The 21796-nt window shown below is 47.1% G+C and overlaps 1 protein-coding gene across 4 annotated transcripts in view; it reads right to left on the bottom strand.

The window, feature by feature from the left end:
• The window catches only part of PHF3 (PHD finger protein 3), a 577271-nt gene that overhangs the window by 372124 nt on the left and 183351 nt on the right, over positions 1 to 21796 (bottom strand). For all 4 annotated transcript variants that reach the window (XM_086926461.1, XM_086926458.1, XM_086926459.1 and 1 more), the window contains one exon: positions 1406 to 1727. In XM_086926461.1, coding sequence (XP_086782587.1) covers positions 1406 to 1727 — 322 coding nt within the window. The remainder of the gene's footprint in view (positions 1 to 1405; positions 1728 to 21796) is intronic.

Raw genomic sequence — 21796 nt, 5'->3', positions numbered from 1 at the left:
AGGATTACTAATGCAAGCAGAAAGATGGATTTTGTGTTTAGCACTGTATCTAAGGTTAGGAATTGGTCTGTAATGGCAAGTCAGATAACAAGCATTTTGACACACAAGATCAGTATGCCTTGTGGAGCATTCACAACATCTTGAAGGGCAGCCGTGAGAGGGAGACAACACAAACCTATATCTGATGTGATGTGATCAGAAGATGTTTGACCTAAAGCCAGACGATTTGTTCTTGTTGCATCAGCTTTAGTACTTGAGTGTCTTCCTGAGGCAGACGGTGCATTTGTGGCAGACATCTGGGTGAAACACCACCAACCCAAGCATCATCTTAGACCCACCTCAAGATGTAAAAAATAACCCTATGTGTATGTCAGTGCCTTACAAACTCCTTTTGAAGTGGCCAATCAAACAGTAGTTGGTGGGAGCTGTATTTCCCAAAAATCAGATCAGCTTAGCACCCAAAAACGAATACACTATTAACTCACTCTTTAATCTATTCTTAAACTTGAATGAGAAACGGTGAGAAGATGTGAGTTTCTTTGAGGCTTTTCCAAGCCCAGTCTAAGCTGTGTAATATCTGCATAGATTTGTATGGACATATTGCAATGGCTGAGCATATCAGCTAGGGGCCAGATGTATGCACTGAAGAGCCATAAGACGATGAACCGTGGAAGAGTCAATTCCCCCCTCTGTTCCCCATAAGAAGGATACACTTTAAAAGCTGGTACATGGGTCGGGGTGGCTGGCGGCGGGGAAAGTGGGAAGGGGAAAGAGAGAGAGAGTTTTAGAAGCGGCAGGGAGGAGAGAGCTAGAGTTTCAGAAAATACATAACTGCATTAACTGTCAAGATCGCCAAGAGTCCATATGTGAGATCTTCCTGTTAACAATAAAAACTGTTCTCTACGAAGTGCTATGGATTTCTGTTGTAATTATATGAAATACATCAAATACATCTAATTTAAAAACTAAAGAAAAGGGACTCTAACTGATCAAATTAACATTCAGCACTTTGGAGAATTGGAGGCCTTCTATTGACATTTGTAAATACCCACGACAGTGAGAATATGGATATGGATATACATATAGTGGATGGGCTCACATATTTATGTGAAGCATTATAGAAATGTGCTTAATGCAGAAACACAGCATACTGTTTCACCTCCTGGGTTGAAAGCTTCAATAGTTATGTCGTTGTTACTCAAGGCTATCTCTGATTTGTTCCCCCAGATGAAACAGCAGGAAAATATTTATATAATTTCACTGAAAACAACACTATAGTTTTTTTTCCAATTTAGCACCAATACCATATTTTGTCACAGTGGAGAATTTCCTAGTGAGGCAAAATAATACTATTTCAGTGGGCTACTTGAATTTTATACTAAAAAAAAAAAGTATGTAAGATTACCTTGTTACACAATTTAATTTTATTCTTCACGCGTTCTTCTGCTTGCTTCGGTTTTTCACTTGACGTAAAACTGCTGACCGATTCCTTTAATATCACAGTCTTCTTGCTTTCAACAGTTTTGTTTTCTCTATCTGCACCAGTTTTATCTTCATCTTTCAAGGCACCATCATCATAGTATTCAATCCTCGTATCTTCATCAGCAGAACACTTCACACAGATGTACTCTTTACCTTCATCTCGCATTTGATGTGCTTGAGAAAGACTCAAACCAACACAATCACCATGTAACCAATCTCCGCAACGCCAACAGCCCACCATAAATCTATAGGAGAAAGGGACATACTTGCATCACCTCATCTGAATCAGTAAATCACATAACTAAGGACTAATAGAGCAGCAACTGTGGTCAGAATGTCAAAGAAAGGAGATAATATCAGTATCATAAGCAAACAATTAAAAAGGAAAATGCTACTTACCAGTATGCATCTGTTTTTGGCATGTAGGGCTGCAGAACCACACACAGTTGCATTAGATCACCATCTGGTGGTGGGCCCGGATCATTACACTTTGTTGTCTTAGAAGAGTCTTTGTCTGCTGGGTGACTCCTCCCTTAGACCGTAGTGCGCATGGGCATCAACTCCATTCTCAGAATGTTTTCGCCATTGGGCAAATGATGGAGTTGTATCATTACCGATAAGGATGACCATGTATTGTGTATCTAAATAAGATATTACTAGAACAGATATAGGCAGCAGGGGAGGTGGGTGGGCGTGTGTGGTTCTGCAGCCCTACATGCCAAGAACAGATGCATACTGGTAAGTAGCATTTTCCGTTGAAGGCATATGGGCTGCAGACCACACACTGTTTCATAGATTACACAGCAGTTTCTCCCTTAGCGGCGGTCACCCACATCTATTGAAGTAGTTTGAAATAATGTTTTTAGTACAGCCTGGCATACACTTGCTTGTTGTTTTGCTTGCACATCTACACAGTAGTGTTTTGTAAATGTGTGTGTAGTAGACCATGTAGCTGCTTTACAGATATCATCTAATGGTATGTTTCCTAAGAATGCCATAGATGCTCCCATCTTACGGGTAGAATGAGCCCTAGGAGGAATGGTTAAAGTGCATTTTGCTTTTTGGTAGCAAATCTAAATACACTTAACAATCCACCTGGCAATGCCTGATTTTTAAATTGGATTGCCTTTATTTTGTTTAGTTTTACGAAAAGGTTTTGTCCTATCTATGTAGTATAGAACTGCTCTTTTTACGTCTAGTGTGTGAAGAGCTCTTCCTGCAACCGTTTGCGGTTGTGGAAAAAATACTGGCAACTCAATGGATTGGTTGAGATGGAATGGTGAAATTACTTTTGGCAGAAACTTTGGATTTTTCTTGAGAACCAGTTTATTATGATGAAGATGTGTAAATGGTTCTTGAATTGTTAATGCCTGGATCTCACTCACTCTTCGTAGTGATGTAACTGCTACTAAAAAGGCAACTTTCCATGTAAGAAATTGTAACTCAGACTTATGCAATGGTTCAAATGGTGGACCCATAAGTCTTGTGAGCACAACATTCAAATTCCATACTGGAGATGGAGGTATTCTTGGAGGAATTATTCTTTTAAGTCCTTCCATAAACGCTTTTATTGCAGGTACCCTAAACAATGACAAATAATGTCTGTTTTGGAGATATGCCGCTATAGCAGCGAGATGTAATCTGATTGAAGAATATGCTAAATTAGATCTTTGCAGATGTAAGAGATGACATATGATGTTTTGTATTGAAACATCTAAAGGGTGTTGTTATTTGTACAATAGATAACAAATTGTTTCCACTTTGCTGCATAACATGCTCTAGTGGTGGGACGTCTTGCCTCTTTAATGATTTCCATGCAATCAGGAGGTAAATTTAGATATGCAAACTCTAAGACTACAGGAGCCAAATCGCTAGATTGAGCTGCATTGGGTCTGGATGCATAATCTCTCCATCGTTCTGTGTTAGAAGATGTGGGGAGAGTTTTAATTTGTGGTGTGGTACTACAGAGGGTTGGAGTAGCGTTGTGTACCATGGCTGTCTCGCCCACGTTGGTGCTATTAGAATCAATGTGAGAAAATGTCTTATTTTGCGTACCACTAATGGAATTAGTGGGAGAGGTGGAAAAGCGTACACAAATTTGTTTGACCAGTTCATCCATACCGCATTGCCTTTGGATAATGGGTGTGGGTACCTGGCGGCGCAACTTAGGCATTTGGAGTTGCTTTGTGTGGCAAACAGATCTATCTCTGGTTGTCCCCACATTTGAAAAAATGGCTGAAGAACTTGAGGATGAAGCTCCCATTCGTGTATCTGTTGTCTCTGACGACTTAACAGATCTGCCAATTGATTGTGAACTCCTGGTAGATGTTCTGCTAACAGAAAAATGTTTTGAGGAATGACCCACCTCCATATGCTCTGCACCAGCCTGGAGACCTGTAGGGAGTGTGTTCCTCCTTGCTTTTGAATGTAATACATTGCTGTCATATTGTCGATATTGTCGGTCCGGACTAGTACAGCCTTGTTTAATATGTAATGTTGAAACTATTTTAGAGCTTGAAAGATTGCTAGTAACTCCAGATAATTTATGTGGAGTTCTCTTTGTTTCATTGCCCATGTTCCTTGTACTGTGTGACTTTGTAAGTGCGCGCCCCATCCTGAGAGAGATGCATCTGTGGTCAGTATTATTTGTGGAACTGGCTCTATAAACGGCCGGCCCTTGGAGCCCAGAGAGCGATGCGTCCGGTCGTCTACCACCACCAGATCTGTTATCTCTTGTTGAGCCTGATTCCAATGACCTGCCAAGCATTCTTGTATGGGGCGCATTTGTAGTCTTACGTATGGCACTATGAAAATGCAAGACGCCATCATTCCTGTTAGCTGCATGAACACTCGAGCTTGTAGTGAGTGTTGAGCTTTGAATGTTTTGATGAGATTCTGCATAGCTTGTATTCTTATTAAGTTGGGGTACGCTATTGCTTTGGAGGTATCCATCGTGGACCCTAGGTACTGCTGAGATAGGGACGGTTGTAGATGTGACTTGTTTTGATTTACTGTGAACCCCAACTTGTGCAACACGCAGACTGTTTGATGCGTGTGCTGTACACATTGGTTGTATGACTTGGATTTTATTAGCCAGTCGTCCAGATATGAGAATACATGAATGTTGTCCCTTCTTAAGTGTGCTGCTACTACTGCTAGACACTTTGTGAATACTTGAGCTGCTGTTGTCACTCCGAATGGGAGCACCTTGAATTGATAGTGCTGACCTTGTAGCACAAACCTTAGGTACTTTCTGTGAGAATGGGAATGTGGAAGTAGGCGTCTTTGAGGTCTTATGTGGCAAGGAAGTCTCCTTTCTCTAGTAACGGTAAAACCTGTTGTAATGTGACCATATGAAAATGGTCTGAATGTATGTACTGGTTTAGGGGTCTTCGATCTAGAATTGGTGTGAAAGACCCGTCCTTTTTGGGTATGAGAAAATAAAGGGAGTAAACCCCTGTGTTTTGGTGTTCTTTTGGTACCGGTTCTATTGCATTCTTTTGCAGTAGTGATTCTACCTCTTGCCTTAATAATAAGAGGTGCTCTTGTGACATAGGACGTTGTCTGGGTAGTATTGTTGGAGGAGTGGAAGTTAGCTCCAGGCAATATCCTGACTGAATTATTTGTCTCACCCAGGGCGCTAGAGGGCGCACAAGCGGAATGGCTGCCTAGTTGTGCAGATCCGCTCCTTGGCAAGTTATCCGTACATTATCCTTCGCCACAGGGTGAAAAAACATTGGATTCACCCCCCATTTGCTGTAGGGGGGTGCTCTCTACACTCGACCTGACTTTGAGGCCGCTGTGTGGTCCAGAATCAACAGCAGCGCCGATCGAAGTTTTGCCGCCAGCACGCGCGGAGCCCGTGAGCAGGGGAGTCCGGCTGCGCCAGACTACGCGACCCCGAGGCTGACCAAGAGGAGCTAGGCCTCGATTGCGAGGGAAGATACGGAGGCCCAAGCAATTTCTGCGGAGGACCTTGGAGCCGGAGTGCGGAAGCATTATCCTCCTTAGCGCCTTGCCCCCGGATGAGGAGATAACTTGAGGCTGCCTGGCTGGGAGTCGGACGCTGTGCGATATGAGAGGGTCCGAGGCAGCGTGATGACCCCCGGAGCTGCGGTGAGAAGCCGGGATTAAGCAGCGCCCGCCGCGAGATAGCTTGAGGTGAGACACTCCCGCACCGGGCGGAGGAGGTTGTTTCTGCGATCCCCACGGGCGGTGGGGGGGCCGGGCGCAGCAGTGTTTCTCAGCCCACCGGATTGCAGGAGGGCATCCTGACGGCCCTGTGTTTACATGCTCCCTGTCCGCCCGCACCTAGGGCAGCGCTGATCCCCTGGGCACTCATTCAGAGTTGCGTCACCCCCCGCCGGAGGGCTGCGGGGCCTGACCGTGTCCAGCGCTTGGGCCGCGGAGGGATCTCTGGCGCTATCCTGAACGCAGTGGACGCTGCCCCCCACAATTTACCTCGATCTAGCAGCCTGTGCACCCACCTGCACAAAACGGGGCTAAAATCGCGAACTGCTTTCCTCACAAAACGACTATAGCTCTACCACTGCTGCCACTGGGCCCTGTACCCCATCTCCACCGGAGGGACTAGGGGCGCGCGAAGTGACGGATGGCCTACACACCCCCCAAGCAATGAACACTGTGCATTAGAGGCGCCTCGTCCAGCTCATACCGAGCGGAGTCCTACGTGCACCCTTGCGTGCTTCCTGTTGAGCGTGTCTCGCCACCCCCTCAGCAGACACCTGGGCACACAATAGTGGTCGGATGCGAGGCGGCGGAGAGGCCGCGCCCAGCCACCAACATGGTGCAACCCGAAAACCGCCAAACGAAACTGAGCTTTGATGGCGCGAAAAAAGGGGACGAAATCGGTGCCTGCTGACCCCGGGCCAAGCGATGCGACATCGAAGACCGTTGCTACTCCTACTAAAGACCTTGACTTACATAGCCTGTTCCTGGAGATGAGACAGGGGTTTGCCACTGTGGTGGAAAAGGTGGACGGTGTCACCGCCAGGCTAGATGCCCTGGTTCATAAAGTGGATCGCCACGAGGAGCGGCTAACGGCTACGGAACAACGCATATCCGATAATGATGATATCACCTCGACTCACACCACGCAATTGGCCAGGATGGACAACCTCCTCAGAGTCATAGCGGCCAAGAACGAGGATTTGGAAGCCGGCAGCCGACGCAACAACATCCGAGTCACGGGCATTCCAGAATGCACGGACACGGGCAGGATTGACCTCTATATTGAAAAACTACTCAAAAGCTCGATCGGAGAGGACGCTTTTTCACCTCAATTTATCATCGAGAGAGCACATCGATTGTTGGCACCTGTTCCTAAGCCCGGACTGCCGCCTAGGCCAATCATTGCTAAATTGTTAAATTATCGTGATCGCGATGTCGCGCTGAGGGCGGCCCGATCTCAGCAAACCCTACAATACAATGGCATTAGCTTCTCCATATATCCGGACTTCACTCCTCTGGTGCAGGAGGAGAGACGCAAGTTCATCCCTGTGAAAAAGAAGCTGCGTGAGGCTCAACTGGACTATGCACTACTCTACCCGGCAAAGCTGCGGATCACACACCAGGGGAAACGTTTCTTCACGAACCCTCAAAAAGTGGAAGATTTCCTAAAGTCGATCCGTAAGGCACGCAGGGAGGAGCGCAACGCGGCAGCGGATCTAGAGGACGAAGACCCATCTTCAGCAGCGAATGAACACTGATAGCTTGCATCTACTGAACTGTTTGCTTCACCTGCATTGGCATATACGGACTCTAACTTTGTGTGCACAACAAGAGACGGCCATACACGATGGAACCGCGCTGCCTCATCACTCCTGTGGTAATGTAATCCAAGGACCACTCTCCTGACCCTAGCCTCCACCAAGGGCGGTACAGACTCGGAGGCCGGGGGCGGATGAAGTGGCTGTGCGTACTTTATGCTGTATCCCTACAGGGTGTTCCCCATGCGAATCTTTATATTGTTGACGTTGTTATAGAATTTGGGGTGGGAGAGAGGAGGGATGATGGGTGTGGAAAGGTGGCTACTGGCATGATTGGGATGCTGGGGTGGGAGGGGTGGGGGGTTTGTTCCGGAAGAGGCTCCTATCGCTCGGACTGTCAGCTCGAATTATGCACTGTCATGATTACCTAATTCGACTGCTTAGAATGGGCTCAATCTCATCGCATAGTCTAGGACTGATCGAATTGCAATATTGCTGTCTTTGGCTGCTTTGAATGCTAACACACAATTGAATTGCATGTCATGGAATGTTCGAGGACTTAATGATGCTAAAAAATGTCGGAATGTTATCGCTTATCTCAATAGACACCATGTCCAGGTGGCCATGTTGCAGGAAACCCATTTGTCACCGCAGGGAGGGAACACCTTTGCGAGTAGGTGGGCTGGAGTCCGTACCTTCTCTTATTCCACCTATGCGAGAGGAGTCACCATCCTTATTGCTCGTAGTGTACCGTTCCAGAAATGCGGTGATCTGGTGGATAGTGAGGGGCGCTTTGTCCTTTTGTGGGGCAGACTAGGTCGGGATACTTACACATTTGTTGTAAGCTATGCTCCTAACGTGGATACACCTGCTTTCTTTACCACACTATGGGGCAAAATCATGGATGTTGGCTCTCGCCACGTTGTCTGGGGTGGTGACTTCAATTTAGCGTTGATACCACATCTAGATAGGGCGGATGGAGTGAGCAGCTATATACCCAGGGCACGCGAGGCGCTTGAGGGGATGATTGCAGAGGGCGAACTTGTGGACATATGGAGGCACTTGCACCCCCATGGGAGGGAAGGCACACACTTTACCTCACACACGGGAACATGGGCGCGATTGGACTATTTTCTTCTTACCATAGGGGTTGCCACAGAGGTGTTGGGAGTGACACATTTACCGAGAACATACTCTTATCACAGTCCCGTGCTGCTACACCTCCACGTTCCTGGGTGGGATAGCCCCAGACCACAATGGAGACTCCGGCCTGAGATCCTGTTGGATAGTCTTTTCCGAATCGAGTTGGGTGAAGAGATAGCTGCCTTTTTCCCCAGAAATAAGGGGTCAGTGGATTCGGTCGAACACATCTGGGAGGCCTTTAAGGTGACCATTAGAGGATACTGCATTTCCAAAAGCTTTGGGGTCCTGCGCGATATTCAAAACACTATTCACACACTGGAAAGGGAGCTGCGAACATTAGAACTCCGGATGGTGGCAGACGATAGCCCTGATATACACGCTGCTTTTAGGGACATGTTATCAAAGTACGAGGAGGCTGCTAGGGAGGTTAAGTTCCGTGGGAAACACTGGCAGGCCAGAAAGTACTGTGAGGGGGACAGGCCAGGGAAGGTACTTGCGACACTCACACGGGCCTCACATGAACGCAATACCATACTTACCGACACACATGGGACCACGGTCAGGGACTCGGACGAGCTCTTTACTGCCTTTACGTCTCACTACCACACGCTTTATACTTCTGACACAGTGTCCGATACACCTTATGCTGATTATCTGAGAGATGTGGCGCTCTGCTGGCTCAGCGACGGGGACAGGGCATTTTTGGCGGCCTCCTTCGAGCTGGATGAAATCTGCGAGGCCATTATGTCCCTTAAGAACGGCAAGACCCCCGGCCTCGACGGCATCCCTGCTGAATTCTATAAGGCATATATAGATATTATGGCTCCTATCCTCCGGGATGTTTACGAGGAATCGATGGGCGACGGAGTTCTCCCTGGCTCTATGCGGGAGGTGGTTATTACTTCCCTCTTGAAGCCCGATAAGGATCCCAGCTCCTGCACCTCTTACCGCCCGCTTTCCCTCCTAATTTGCGATGTCAAGATACTCGCTAAGGTCCTGGCTACTCGCCTGTCACTACTCATGACCAGGATCGTATTGCCCGATCAATCTGGGTTTGTGGCAGGTCGCTCTACTTCACATAACCTCCGCACTTTATTCTCCCTACTCCGCACAGTACACCCCGACATGCCGGTAGCAGCCGTCTTCCTCGATGCCTCCAAGGCATTCGACTCGGTCGAATGGCCTTATTTATTTTCCATATTAGCCAGTATGGGATTCCCGAAACTTTTCATATCCTGGGTCCGCCTGCTCTATACTCGGCCCACCGCGAGAGTGGTCATCAATGGTCGCCTTTCGCATCCTATTGACATTACTAGAGGCACACGCCAGGGATGCCCCCTATCTCCCCTCTTGTTTGCTATAGCTGTTGAACCTCTTGCCTGTCGCCTACGCCAATTGCATCGGGAAGGGGCGATACAATGCTTGCAGCGGCAAATTGATGTGTCCCTTTATGCCGACGACATCATGCTCTATGTCAAAAACCCTGAAGTGCACCTTAACCCTCTACTCCTAGAATTCGTTGTGTTTGGCAGAATGTCAGGTGTACACATTAATTGGTCCAAGTCGCAGTTTTTCCCTCTAACGGAGACGATTGCCGATTTCCCCCTCGACTACCCGCTAGAATGGTGTCGGACCGATCTTCGATACCTGGGGATACAAATTTCCCGAGATAGGAGCGAGAAATTGCGGTCCAATTACGGTGTAGCAATCACTAAATTAACAACCACAATAGACCGTTGGATAACCCTGCCGCTATCCATGGCCAGAAGGGCGTCCCTCATAAAAATGGTGATCCTCCCCCGGTTCCTCTATCTCTTCCTTAACATCCCCTATTTCTCTGGCGCTTTTTTCTTTAAAACACTGAAGACGGAGCTGCGTCGGTTATTCTGGGGAGGTAAGAACCCGAGGTTGAAATGGTCTACGCTCATCCTTCCATATGACAGGGGAGGCTTCGATGTCCCTGACTTTAAAGCATACTATCAATGTGCACAGGCGCAATTCGCCTACCACTGGCTGGCCCCTACCCCCTTTATGCCTCACATTGCGGTCAAAGATTGGATTGTACATCCGATTCCGCTTAATGGTCTGCTCCACTGCCCAGAATCATCCATACCTACGTCGAACACCTCAGTATCTTGTACACTTGACGCATGGAGTCGTATTGCCAAGAGTTTGTCCTGCCGCCTGCCATATTCCCCCAAGCTACCGCTGACTTTTCATCCGGACCTCGCTCTGTTGCAGAACAGGGTTTTCGCACGCTATGTGCGAGGATACGAGTTGCTTGCTGGGGCGACCAATTCTCGGGCGGTCATTCTAAGTCTGCAGAGCTGTTCTTCGCATCTTATAGCCGCACCCCGCTTGAAGTCTTCTATTACATGCGCCTGCGCGCGGGGATGAGGGTCATCCTGCCTGATTTCCCTGATGAACCTGAAATCCTCCTTCCACTTAATTTCCTACTCTGCTCACAGGACGGGACACATCTGGTCTCTGGCCTTTACCGCCAGCTTAGGGCTGCAGCTCCGATGCCTGAGGCTGGTGCCCGGGGACATTGGAATGCTGAGCTAACTGCTGTCCTCACTGATGAGCAATGGCAATACTGCTGTACCCTCACGTCTCGTGTCTCCGCAAGTCGTAGACTGAAAATCATACATTACAAATTCCTACAACGGATGTATTATACACCAGTGCGGAAACACATATTTGGCCTAGCGGACGATGATCGTTGCGGGCACGGCCATGCCGACCATGCAGACTTCCTACACTTGGCGTGGGGATGCCCTCCAGTACTGCACTACTGGCAACAGGTAACGGACGCCCTCACAGCGATGACGAAGTGCGCCGTGCCTATGGACCCATTGATGGCGCTCCTTAGGCATACCCCGAATATTCCTAAATCTTGCCGGAAATTTGTTGATACTGCATTGCTCCTGGCTAAAAGACGGGTAGCGTGCAGATGGGGCCGAGGCAGAGCGCCTAAATTTAAGGATTGGCTAGCAGACTTGACATACTGTCAGGAACAGCATACTACCTTCGCTGAATTGTTACCGGTAATGAGTCGGCCTAAAGATATTTGGGGGCCCCTAGTGAGCTATTTACTTGCACAGACGGATACTGACGATACACCTGAAAGGGACCATGCTGGTAGTTAGACGCTGCTGGGACTTACAGTGGGGTCACAATTCACGTCAATGCATATGCATTCCATCTCCTTTCAGATGAGGGATGTCTCCCTGTTCCCAAGCCATGGGTCTTCGACCTACCTAGCGCACCCCATATGTTATTCATAACCATAGATCTCTCTCTTGGAGACGCCTGCCCCCTTGCTCTACCCAGAGACCTTCCATGCCACCCATGACATATACTCTACCCCCCTCATGCCCAATGACACTCCGTGACACCATACATGATGCCTACTATAGCGTTGATTATATGCCGCCAAGACTCTTGTTCTACTACACTTAAGATGAGTCAGTTTTTGCCTATCTGTATTGCCCTATCGGCTCGGGCCTTCATGTTCGAGCGTATCTATAATGCCTCTCAGTTTGTTGAATGTTGAGAAGTTTTTCTTTTTTTTCTTTTTTCTTTCTTCTCTTTCAACCTAAAAAATAATAACTGAAAACGCTGTTCTGCTGCAGTACATCCTAAGATGCCTGGCAATGCCGGATGCGCTACTACTATCACCCGATCCTATGCTACGCTGCCGGGCCTCCGGGATGCCGGTCACAAGGCTGTGTTATAACTGACTGTCACGCTGCCGGCCTCCGGGTTGTAGGCGCAAGAAACTGTGTATTGTTTTTCCTATGCAATAAAGCAGTTTTGAACACCCAAAAAAATAAAAAAATAAAAAAAATTATTTGTCTCACCCACCTGTCTGTGGTGATGGAGTTCCAGACAGTTAGGAACTGTTGTAGTCTTCCCCCGACCGGAGTGGAATGGTCGGGGGGAGGGGGGGAGAAGGAATGGAATGGAATGGAATGGAAATTGCACTTGTATAGCGCATAGCTACCCGGAGGCCTCGCAGCGCTTGTGAATGATTACTTTGTGCGGGCTTGGGGTAGATTAGCAGGTGTTAGCAAACAGGTGCGTTTTCAGGGCAGTCACTGTTTGGGAGTAGATGCATTGTGATTGTTGTTGCCTCTGCCTTCTGCCCTTATTGTTATTTCCTCTATACCCTCTTCTATAGTATCCCTTACTGGGTGAGGTTTGGTTGGTCTGTTTGTAAGTAGAGGAGGTATTGTCCGTTTGGAAGCCTTTTGATGCACCCCTATAGGAGGAACGACAAAAGGAAGGTCTATGGGCTTGTGTTTGTAAAGCGCCCATTGATTTTGCAGTATCAGTGTCTTTTTTTTTTAGAGCACTGTCTACATTTGGACCGAAAAGATGTTGTTGGTCAAATGGCTGGTTTAGTATACTGGCTTGTACATCTGGTTTGAATCCCAAGATTCTTAGCCATGCATGCCTACGCAACAGTACCCCTGTGTTACTGTTCTAGATGCTGTGTCTGCAGTGCCTAGTGCACAGCTTATGGAGGTATTAGTTATAACTTTGCCCTCCTATATTAAATCAGCAGCCCTAGCCTTATATTGTTTTGGCAGGTGTTGCATAAGTGACTCTAGCTCATCATAATTAGCTCTGTCGTATCTTGCTAACAGAGCTTGAGTGTTAGCAATCCTCCATATATTGTCAGCTTGTGATAGTGTGTGTTTCCCTGAGGCATCTAGAAGCTTTGATTCTTTGCCAGGGGGTGGAGCATCCCCTGTTGTCTGCGAGTTGTCTCTCTTTCTCGCCTTTGACACTACCAGCTAATCTAATGGCAACTGTCCTTTAATGTATGCAGGATCAGAAGGAGCTGCTATATATTTTTTCTCCAGTCTGGGGTTAATTACTCTGGCCCTGACTGGGTCTTTAAATATTCCTGTTGCATGTCTTACCACTCCATTCAGTATTGGCAGTGTGGTAGTGATTTTATGTGCTGTTAAGAGTGTATCCATAATAAAATCCTCTTTTAATGGATCAGTATGCAGGTCTACTCCATGGAAAGTAGCTGCTCTATGAAAGAGCTGTGTGAACCCAATGGTGTCATCTGGTGGAGATGGCCTAGACGGGTATGCCTCATCCTGTGGTAGCTCTGGTGCATTGTAATCTTCCCATGGGTCACCTGATGACCCAGCCATATTTTCTAGGACATTAATGTCATCTATTTGCTGATAACTGAGAGTATGTATCCCCAAAGTCCTCCTCCTGTGGTATCATACTATGTGTAGTAGCTGGTGAGTTTGCAGGAGAAATATCTACTAGTATTTCTACTTGTGGTGAAGGAGGTCTTGTGGGGGAAGTCTGATCCCGCTTTTTTGAAGGAATGGGAGATGGCTTGGGACAGTCCATTTTCCTCTTTTCAGGCACTGTATATATGTTTCCAGTTTGTGGATGAATTTTCAGAGTCTTTTGCCCTACATCAGGCTGGAAAAGCTCTTCTACCGGTAAATCTTTCTTCGGCGCCAATTTATGTAGTTTGGAGCCGTCAGGTTTAGCTTTTACAGTGTCTATTATCTTTGGAACGGTTCTTGTTTTCGGTTCCGAAGATTTATCTAGTTTCTTGTTTGGATCAACGCTTTTTGGATCCGAAGTTTTGGGTGCCGAGTGTTTAGACTCGTCCGTTCTTGGTGCCTAAGTGTGTTTCGGTATGGAAACCGGTTTCGGGTCTGTTTTTTTAGTTACTAGAGTTTTCGGTGCCGAACTTGGTTTAGGAACGTCCTTTGGTGCCGAACTTGATTTCAGTTTCAGTTCGGTAACCCTTGGTATCGAAGGGTGTTTCTTCGGCTTAAGCACTTTCTGCTTTTCGAGACCGACCGTCTGGCTCGAGCCAGAGTCGACCGGAGGCTTTTTAATAGTCTTCGCTGCGATACCGAAGACGGGGCTTCGGAAGTTTGATCGGTGTGCACCCGTACCCAAAGGTGGGGGTGGAACCGAAGCCTGTCCCGGTATGGGGGGGTGAACAGGGTCCACACTCTTACTTACGACCTGTTGACCAGCTGGAAGAAGATCGTCATCCTCGGATCGATCCTCTGCTCCCGAAGCGGAGTCCTATGCCTCGGAAGCGACGTCTTCTTGCTGTTCTTCGACGTCTACCTCAATCAGAGCCTTGTCTATGATGAGGTCTAGTGTCGACGACGATGACTGCTCCATAGCTCTCCGAGGTCGACGGTCCCGGATTGTTTTCTTGGACCGGAACGAAGAGCAGGCCTCACAGTCTCGACTCTCGTGCGCTGGAGGCAAGCACAGGTTGCAAAATTCATGCTGGTCGGTGCGGGGAAACTTGTGTCCACACTTAGGGCACTTCTTGAACGGTGTTCTATCCATGAGCCAAAGGCCCAATGGCTCAGTTGGGCCCAAAGGCCAGACAAGCGCTGGAATGGAGAAGTGGATCCTCTCTTCGACGCCGGAGACCTGAATCAGTGTCGAAGACGATATTGATATTGTAGATTGATTTATGGATTCGAAAAGAGATCGGTAACGGGACCGAAGGATGAACACATCCGAGCCCGATGGCGGAAAAAAACAATCTGAGGATGGAGTCGATGCCCATGCGCACTACGGTCTAAGGGAGGAGTCACCCTGCAGACAAAGACTCTTCCAAGACAACAACAAAGTGTAATCATCCTGGCCCACCACCAGATGGTGATCTAATGCAACAGTGTATGGCCTGCAGCCCATATGCCTCGAACATGAAGTTCCCACTGCATCCTCATCATTAATTACATACCTATGGAATATTTAGAGCATGTCTACCAATGTTTAGTCCGAAGTGTCAAACAAGGAGTGGTGAATGGAGGATTAATTCCTGACCTTTTACCACGTTCAACTTCACTGGCAAGTCAGAAAACTTTGAACAGCAGAACTTACCTTCCAAGGCTACCTTGAAGTGCCCGAGTCACCTTGTGTTGCCACACTGGAGTTGTTTAACCAGAAGGAACTATTCACTACTGAGGAGTTGGTCTAACGGCTAGGGCGCTCGACCTCTGAAACCGGGTTTGAGTCTCGGTAATGACGCTAAAAATATCCTGTGATTCTGGGCAAATCACTTTATCTCCCAGTGCCTAACAAAAATAAATGTATGTCCTCGTGATGTAACTGGTGCTATGTAAAGCACTTGATTCGGGGCAAGTTCGAGCTATATAAAACTCTGCAAAAAAAAAAAAATCAACAGCCAACAATTCATATTCTGGAATGATCCTGGACTTAAGAAACTGATCACATGAAAGATAACCAGATTGCCTTCTTTATGAAGCAAGCAACTCTAGGATCCATACTAATGTACAAGTTGTGTCTCCCTTTTAGAGAGAAAAGACCATTAATCGCTTAGAAATACTGTACCTCTGTTGTGTAGTTCCTATAAACCTATATAGGATCTGCACGTTTAGACAACATACACTGCAGGCTTGGTGTCCAAACTGATTCCGGACATCCCCACCGAGTATGTCAGACTGTATACCAGCTAGCTCACAGAGCCACTAGAAACCCCTCTTACCAAGGAGAGAATAGCTTGTAGCAACTATCGAACATGACAACTCTGTCCCATCAAGGATAGTAGAAACAATGCTACTTTACGCTCAGTCACTTGTGCTCACTTTGTCTCAGAGAGAGATACACAGAATAAACGGTGGGGACGTTTCTCAATAATCATTTATTGAGCCAACTGTCGGGTTTCGTGATCTAGGCGCCTACCTGAGTGAAAGACCACGTCTCCAATGATTCCTAGAGTGGAGGGGGAGGTACTTAATGACAAGACGCGCGAGAGCGGATGCGCGTAATTCTGTTGTTGTTCCAGTTCCTTTTGAGTCCACTGGTTCCTGTTTTCCTGTTGCCTCAGTTCTGTGCTCTTCGGCTGGAGAGTGGTTGCCTTCGGCTGTTCCTTCCATCGGACATCGCGTGAGGAGGAACGCAGTGAGTTTCCCGACTCGCTCTGATCTTCATTAGGCATCCAAGTGCCCGGCGCGGTGTGTCGGCCGACCACGCGTTACCCTACTCCTGTGTTCTATTCCGTACTTGCCTAAAGATGCAAGCGCTGTGTGTTCATAAACCACGCGCTACCGTTTCTGTTATATTTAACACTCAATTCAGACTTTAAGCGGAGTGCTGTGAGTCAGGAGGCCACGCGCTGCCATTTTACGATTTAGTTTGGGATTTTCATTTACATTTTCTTGTGAAAACCTCATCGGAGGTATGTCGGGCAGCGGAGCTCCGTGGTGATTTTAAACTACGAGTTACCGTGTGCCATTGTACATTTTGGTGATGATGTAGAGCAGTGTGGTGAATTTAACTACATTCCTACGGTGCATTTGAACATGGGGATTCCAAGATCTTATGGTATTCAGTATCCTTTTGAGCTTATGGAGTTTTGTTGAGACTCGGAGAAATGACTTCAATTTGATATTTTTTCTTTTGATTGAAAGAAGTGAACTGCATTTATACAAGACTCGATATAATTATATAGTTTTCCCACTTGGAAGCAATCTTCGAGTATCCGTATATCCTATGTGGTATGTGGCATTCTGGAGCATTTGTTGAATGAATTAGAATTCTATGAATGAGGATAGACATACAACCATTTTGGTTACTTTGGCTGAGAGACAACTGGATATATTGTGCTAGAACATCACCAAAAACAAAGACAAACATGTTTAGTGAGATGTGCGACACGTTCACGAAAGCAACCTATCACAGTGATCAGAAGTACATGTACTTGACGTCTTTCCATACCCATGTAGAAGAATTATGAATGTAAAGGTTTCTGTGTGCTGTTTATTAATTTTTTGTGTCTCTGTGTACAAAATGTGCGATGTTGCGTGACAGAATCCAGAGCAGGCGGTCAGGCTTTACCACTGATTTACACAACCCAATGTAATAAATACAGAGCATTAAAAACAAGGCAGGGAGAGAGGAGGGTGACGGGGGGAAAACAAAATGAGAGGGGAAGGAGACAGAGAAGGAGAGGAGTACACGCAGACATTGGCGTATAGAGAAAGAGACGTACAACATGGCTGCCTTAAGTGCGTTTGTGTCAGTATCCGGATTTAAATGGGTGACAAAGGCCCCCGGCATTTCTGAAAACAAGCAAAATGTTTCAAATAAGGTGTACGAGTCATTGTGCAGTGGTGACATGGTTCACCAAGGACCTCACTATTTAAGGTAAATGACTTGGAATGGAATCCAGGCTTCTTTCTTCCACAAATGGAAATATAAAACGACATACATGATGACTTCATTCGGGACATTTTGAGCCAGCACTTACAATGTTAAACAAGTAACAAATGGGCCAGTGAGGCAATGCAAGAGAGAGAAGGCAGGCGCTGGAGAGGGAGGGGGTGGGCTGCCCATATGGAGAGGGAGGGGGGTGGGCTGCCTGCTGGGCTGGCTTGCCTCTGATGATCGAATGCGAATCACGGAAGGAGCGAGAGAGAAGGCAGGCGCTGGAGAGGGAGGGGGTGGGCAGGGTTGACAGCAGAAAACCACAGAAGTGAAGCTAGTGGGAGAGAAAAGGAGATAAGGAGAGAGGTGAGAAAGGCTCAATAGACAGGACAAGCGGCGGGGGGAGGCGGGGAGCGGATCCCTTTGAAGTAGCTCATGGCCTCGCGGCCGTGATAAGGGAAAGCAATTAGGGGGGAGGTGGGAGGGAGGCTGATGGCTTTGTGTGAAGCAGGCAGGCGGGCTCGGGAAGCAAATGGAGAGCGCGTGCACGGACACACATGCACTCGGCAAAATCCGCCTTTTAGCTTTCTGGTTTAACGGCAATAGGTCTCTCTACGAGACCTAAAACAAAAATCAGACAATATATGAAGCTGAAAATTGTTGAAATGTACATAAAACGGTGGATTACAGAACAACATGCGCTAACCTTTAGCAAAGACTTGAGGTGGGCGAGACACAAAGCTCGAGGAACATGCCTGGCGTTGGCTCAGTTCGAAGTCCTCTTCCAACCTTGAGCACCGAACGAGCCGAGCTTACTCTGACGGTGAGGTGGCCTAGTGGCCACGTCTGCTAACCGTGCAACATTAAGAAGCAGGTTCAAATCCTGACCCCCAGTTCAGCATCCTGTGAATCCCAGTAAATCTCCACGTGCTGAAAACAAATAGATGTGTACGGTACTCTGTTTCGGTTGTCAAGCGCACTTATGTCCTTAAAAGATATGCAAAATTGACAAAAATAAAATGTGCTTCTGCATATCACCCACGATATAATCTGATTCTCCAAATATTAAGGGCAAAGCAGTAACCTCTAATTTCTGAAAGAGATACTCTGAATTGCACATTATGAAACGGGAAAATCTGAGCTCAATCCTGGCTTCCCTGCTTGATCAAATGAAAAGATCCACGGCAGATGTCTCTGTTGTGTTTAATAGCCTATTAATGTTAGTCCATTCAGAAAAAGAATGTAAGCCACTCTCTTCGTTCACAATCAACATTGTCATCAGGGTGGGAGCAGGAATGTTTCTCGGCTCATACTTAAAAATGCTCACTTTCAATCAGTACTTCTCAAAGCAGAGATCTACTCTGGCATGTTAAAGTAAATTACCTTATCATACTTTAAATTGGTGTCAGCTGCAGGATTTACATGCCGAATATTTTCAAGGATTGGCTCGGCTCGTGCACAGGCTCCAGAGCCAAACCTTGGCTCGGCTCGCCGTTTTAACATGCGGGCTCAACCACCTCTAGCAGAGAAGAGGATATTCCGTTTTTGGTAGGCACCGGAGCCTGGGTGAACACAGTATGTTTCGCGTGGCAGCAGCCTCGGTCCACAGAGCTCACTTGTTAACGGCATCATCTAACTGAAGGGTCCAGACCATTGTGCACAGTGAGTGAGCAGGTGAAGGACATTTTAAAATGTGACGTGTACTGGGTGCAAAGTCTACAACTGCCCGATGAATAGCTCTTAACGGACATTTATCCTTTGTCTTTTCTTTTTTTTTCTCCTTTTAATGTTTTTACTGTAGTGCAATGGTTTTAATTAACGTATGCGAATAAATCAATTCAACTTCAATTGAATAAGATCTGTTGTACGGTCCACAAAGGACTTTATGGTTTGGGTCCCTCCTATCTGGCAGACAAGTTTGTGCCGTATGTCCCTTCTCGTGCTCTACGGTCCAGTGACCAAATGCTTCTCACGATTCCTAGGATCCACCGGGTAAGGCAAGGGGGTAAGGCTCTGTCTGTGAGGGGACCTAGGATATGGAATGGTCTCCCTCTCCAGCTTAGGCAGCTTGAAAACCATCTGGCCTTCAGAAAAAAGCTGAAGACGTTCTTGTTCCAGGTCTAACCACACAGTTTAAGAACTAGATTGGAGCCAGGGAATTCGATCTCCTGCAGGTTCAGCAGTCAGATAGCGCGGAGATACTCCCTTGGGAGTTTATTCAAGCGCTCTACAAACCCGCAAAATAAATTAAATAAATTGCAGATTGACTGCTAGACGGTGTGGGCCTCCTGGGCTGGCTCTGGGGGCACCCTGAGCCCAAACACAGGGCTCGCGTCCTGATCATGCCTCTGCACGCTGCCATCGCAAGGGTGACTTCCTGCTCCCACGTCACTATAGAGGCCCTTTGCGGGTCTTTCAATGCCTCTTCCACTCGAAGCGATGTATTATTCATCACCACGAGAGGTAAACCTGAAAACTGTTCAACACAAAGTGTGGGGCTGGCCCTGCTTTGGTGTCCGCATTTGAAAAGATGGTTCCATTTCATTCAAGTTGCAGAACCAGCGGGAAGCATTAACTCCTCAAGAGGAGGCCCACAGCTGGATATCTGATTGGAAGCCAACGAGCCACCTTTGTCAATGTTCAACACAAACCGAACTAGCAGGGAGGGGGTCAGTGATAACAATCCATGGGTGTGTCTGGGATTAAAAGTGCCGGCCGATGTAAACACGTTACTAATTAAATGCACAGTTGGACGCACTCGGTAAAGACGCCATGGTCACAATCAAGGCTCTATTTGCATTCAGTTCTTTTGTTTTTATTGGAAAACGGAGTTACAGAAATTATGAACAGAGCAGAAATTGATTTTTTTGTTGTATTTATAGCGCTTAGAACCGCTCACGAGGCTCTGTAGACTGACTGCTGTAAAGCCATACATGTGAGGAAGAAAGTCTGCCAACTTTAAAAGTGCCCTAGATTTCTACCAAAGTTACTTGATCATTGTTACCATGGCGTTCTAGATACTATTCTTACCCGGTCTCGGCAAGACCCTGTTTATCTTTGTCACAAATGCTTCTCCAGGAGACTCTTTACTGCTGATCCTCTAAAAACATTCTAGAACGAGGGAGGAACGACCACCTATCTTCCAGAGTTGCAGTCCCTCTCTGAATGTACCCAGATGTAGGCCACATCAATGGACAGCACCCTAGTTACGTAAACAGTAGTAACGAGAGTGCCTGCAGAAAACAGCCATCCTATTAGCATCCGCGTTACTTTAAACACACAGGAGCGGTCACTGCAGTGTCTAGGCCACCACACCCTGCCGATATTGAATGAGTGAAAACATACTTTTAGAGCTTACCATTTGCCCAAAAGGCATCAAGGCGCCAGTTGGGGGATGCGTGGCCCGGTCACTGCATGCTCATTCCCATCAAATCAATGATGTCCAAGCCGGATCTTTATACAGACAGCATCCAGCGAACATTCTGTGGCATCCCTTTTGAACGTACAGAAGACCACCAGGGCTGAAGCTCGAGGTACCCAGGGCCTTAACGCAGAATACACACCACTGACCAACACACACTGCCATCTAACGCAGCCTGTTTCCAGCTCCTCCAAAGCTGGTGTACATGTTTACAAGTCTAAGGGGACACCAATAACGCCTGAAGTGGGCCTCATGCAGACTCCTCATTTGGCACCTTCTCCAAGGAGAATGAGCATTTTTTATAAAGAAGCAGTTTACAATTACACGGTCTACAGATTCCTACAACAAGCATTACTACAAGTCAACCATGGATGTTTAAAAGATGAGCGATTCCCACTGAAAATCAAATCCATGACCTGCAGGTTACAAAGATCTCAGCAGGGAGCGCTTAACTCACTAAGCTAGCTTCCTGAATCTAGGTCTACTAAACAAAGACTCAGAGCATTCTACAGAATCTGCATACTGCACTCCCAACCAGGCAGATGCTTTTGCACCAGCCAGATAATAGCATAGCCGCAGAAAAAAAAATCAGAGGGTACAAACCCCTGGCAGATGCAGTTCTAGGGAAAAAGACAAACAAGTTCATATACTGCAGGACTTAAAATATAACAAGCAATGTCCTGAGCAAATGGTGGGGGCCTGAAGCAGTGGAGTGGGAGAGGTGAGGGGGGAGTCACTGGGAGATTAAGGGACAGAAGGCAAGCGGCCGTGAAGTGCAGGCGGGGGGCGGGGAACAGAGCCTTTGAAGAGCCAGAGTGAGTGAAGTGAATAA

The sequence above is a fragment of the Lissotriton vulgaris genome, chromosome 6 (assembly GCF_964263255.1).
Source record: "Lissotriton vulgaris chromosome 6, aLisVul1.2, whole genome shotgun sequence".
Lineage (NCBI taxonomy): Eukaryota > Metazoa > Chordata > Amphibia > Caudata > Salamandridae > Lissotriton > Lissotriton vulgaris.
Note: the sequence above shows the minus strand (reverse complement) of the source record. Positions and strands in the feature narration are given on the sequence as shown.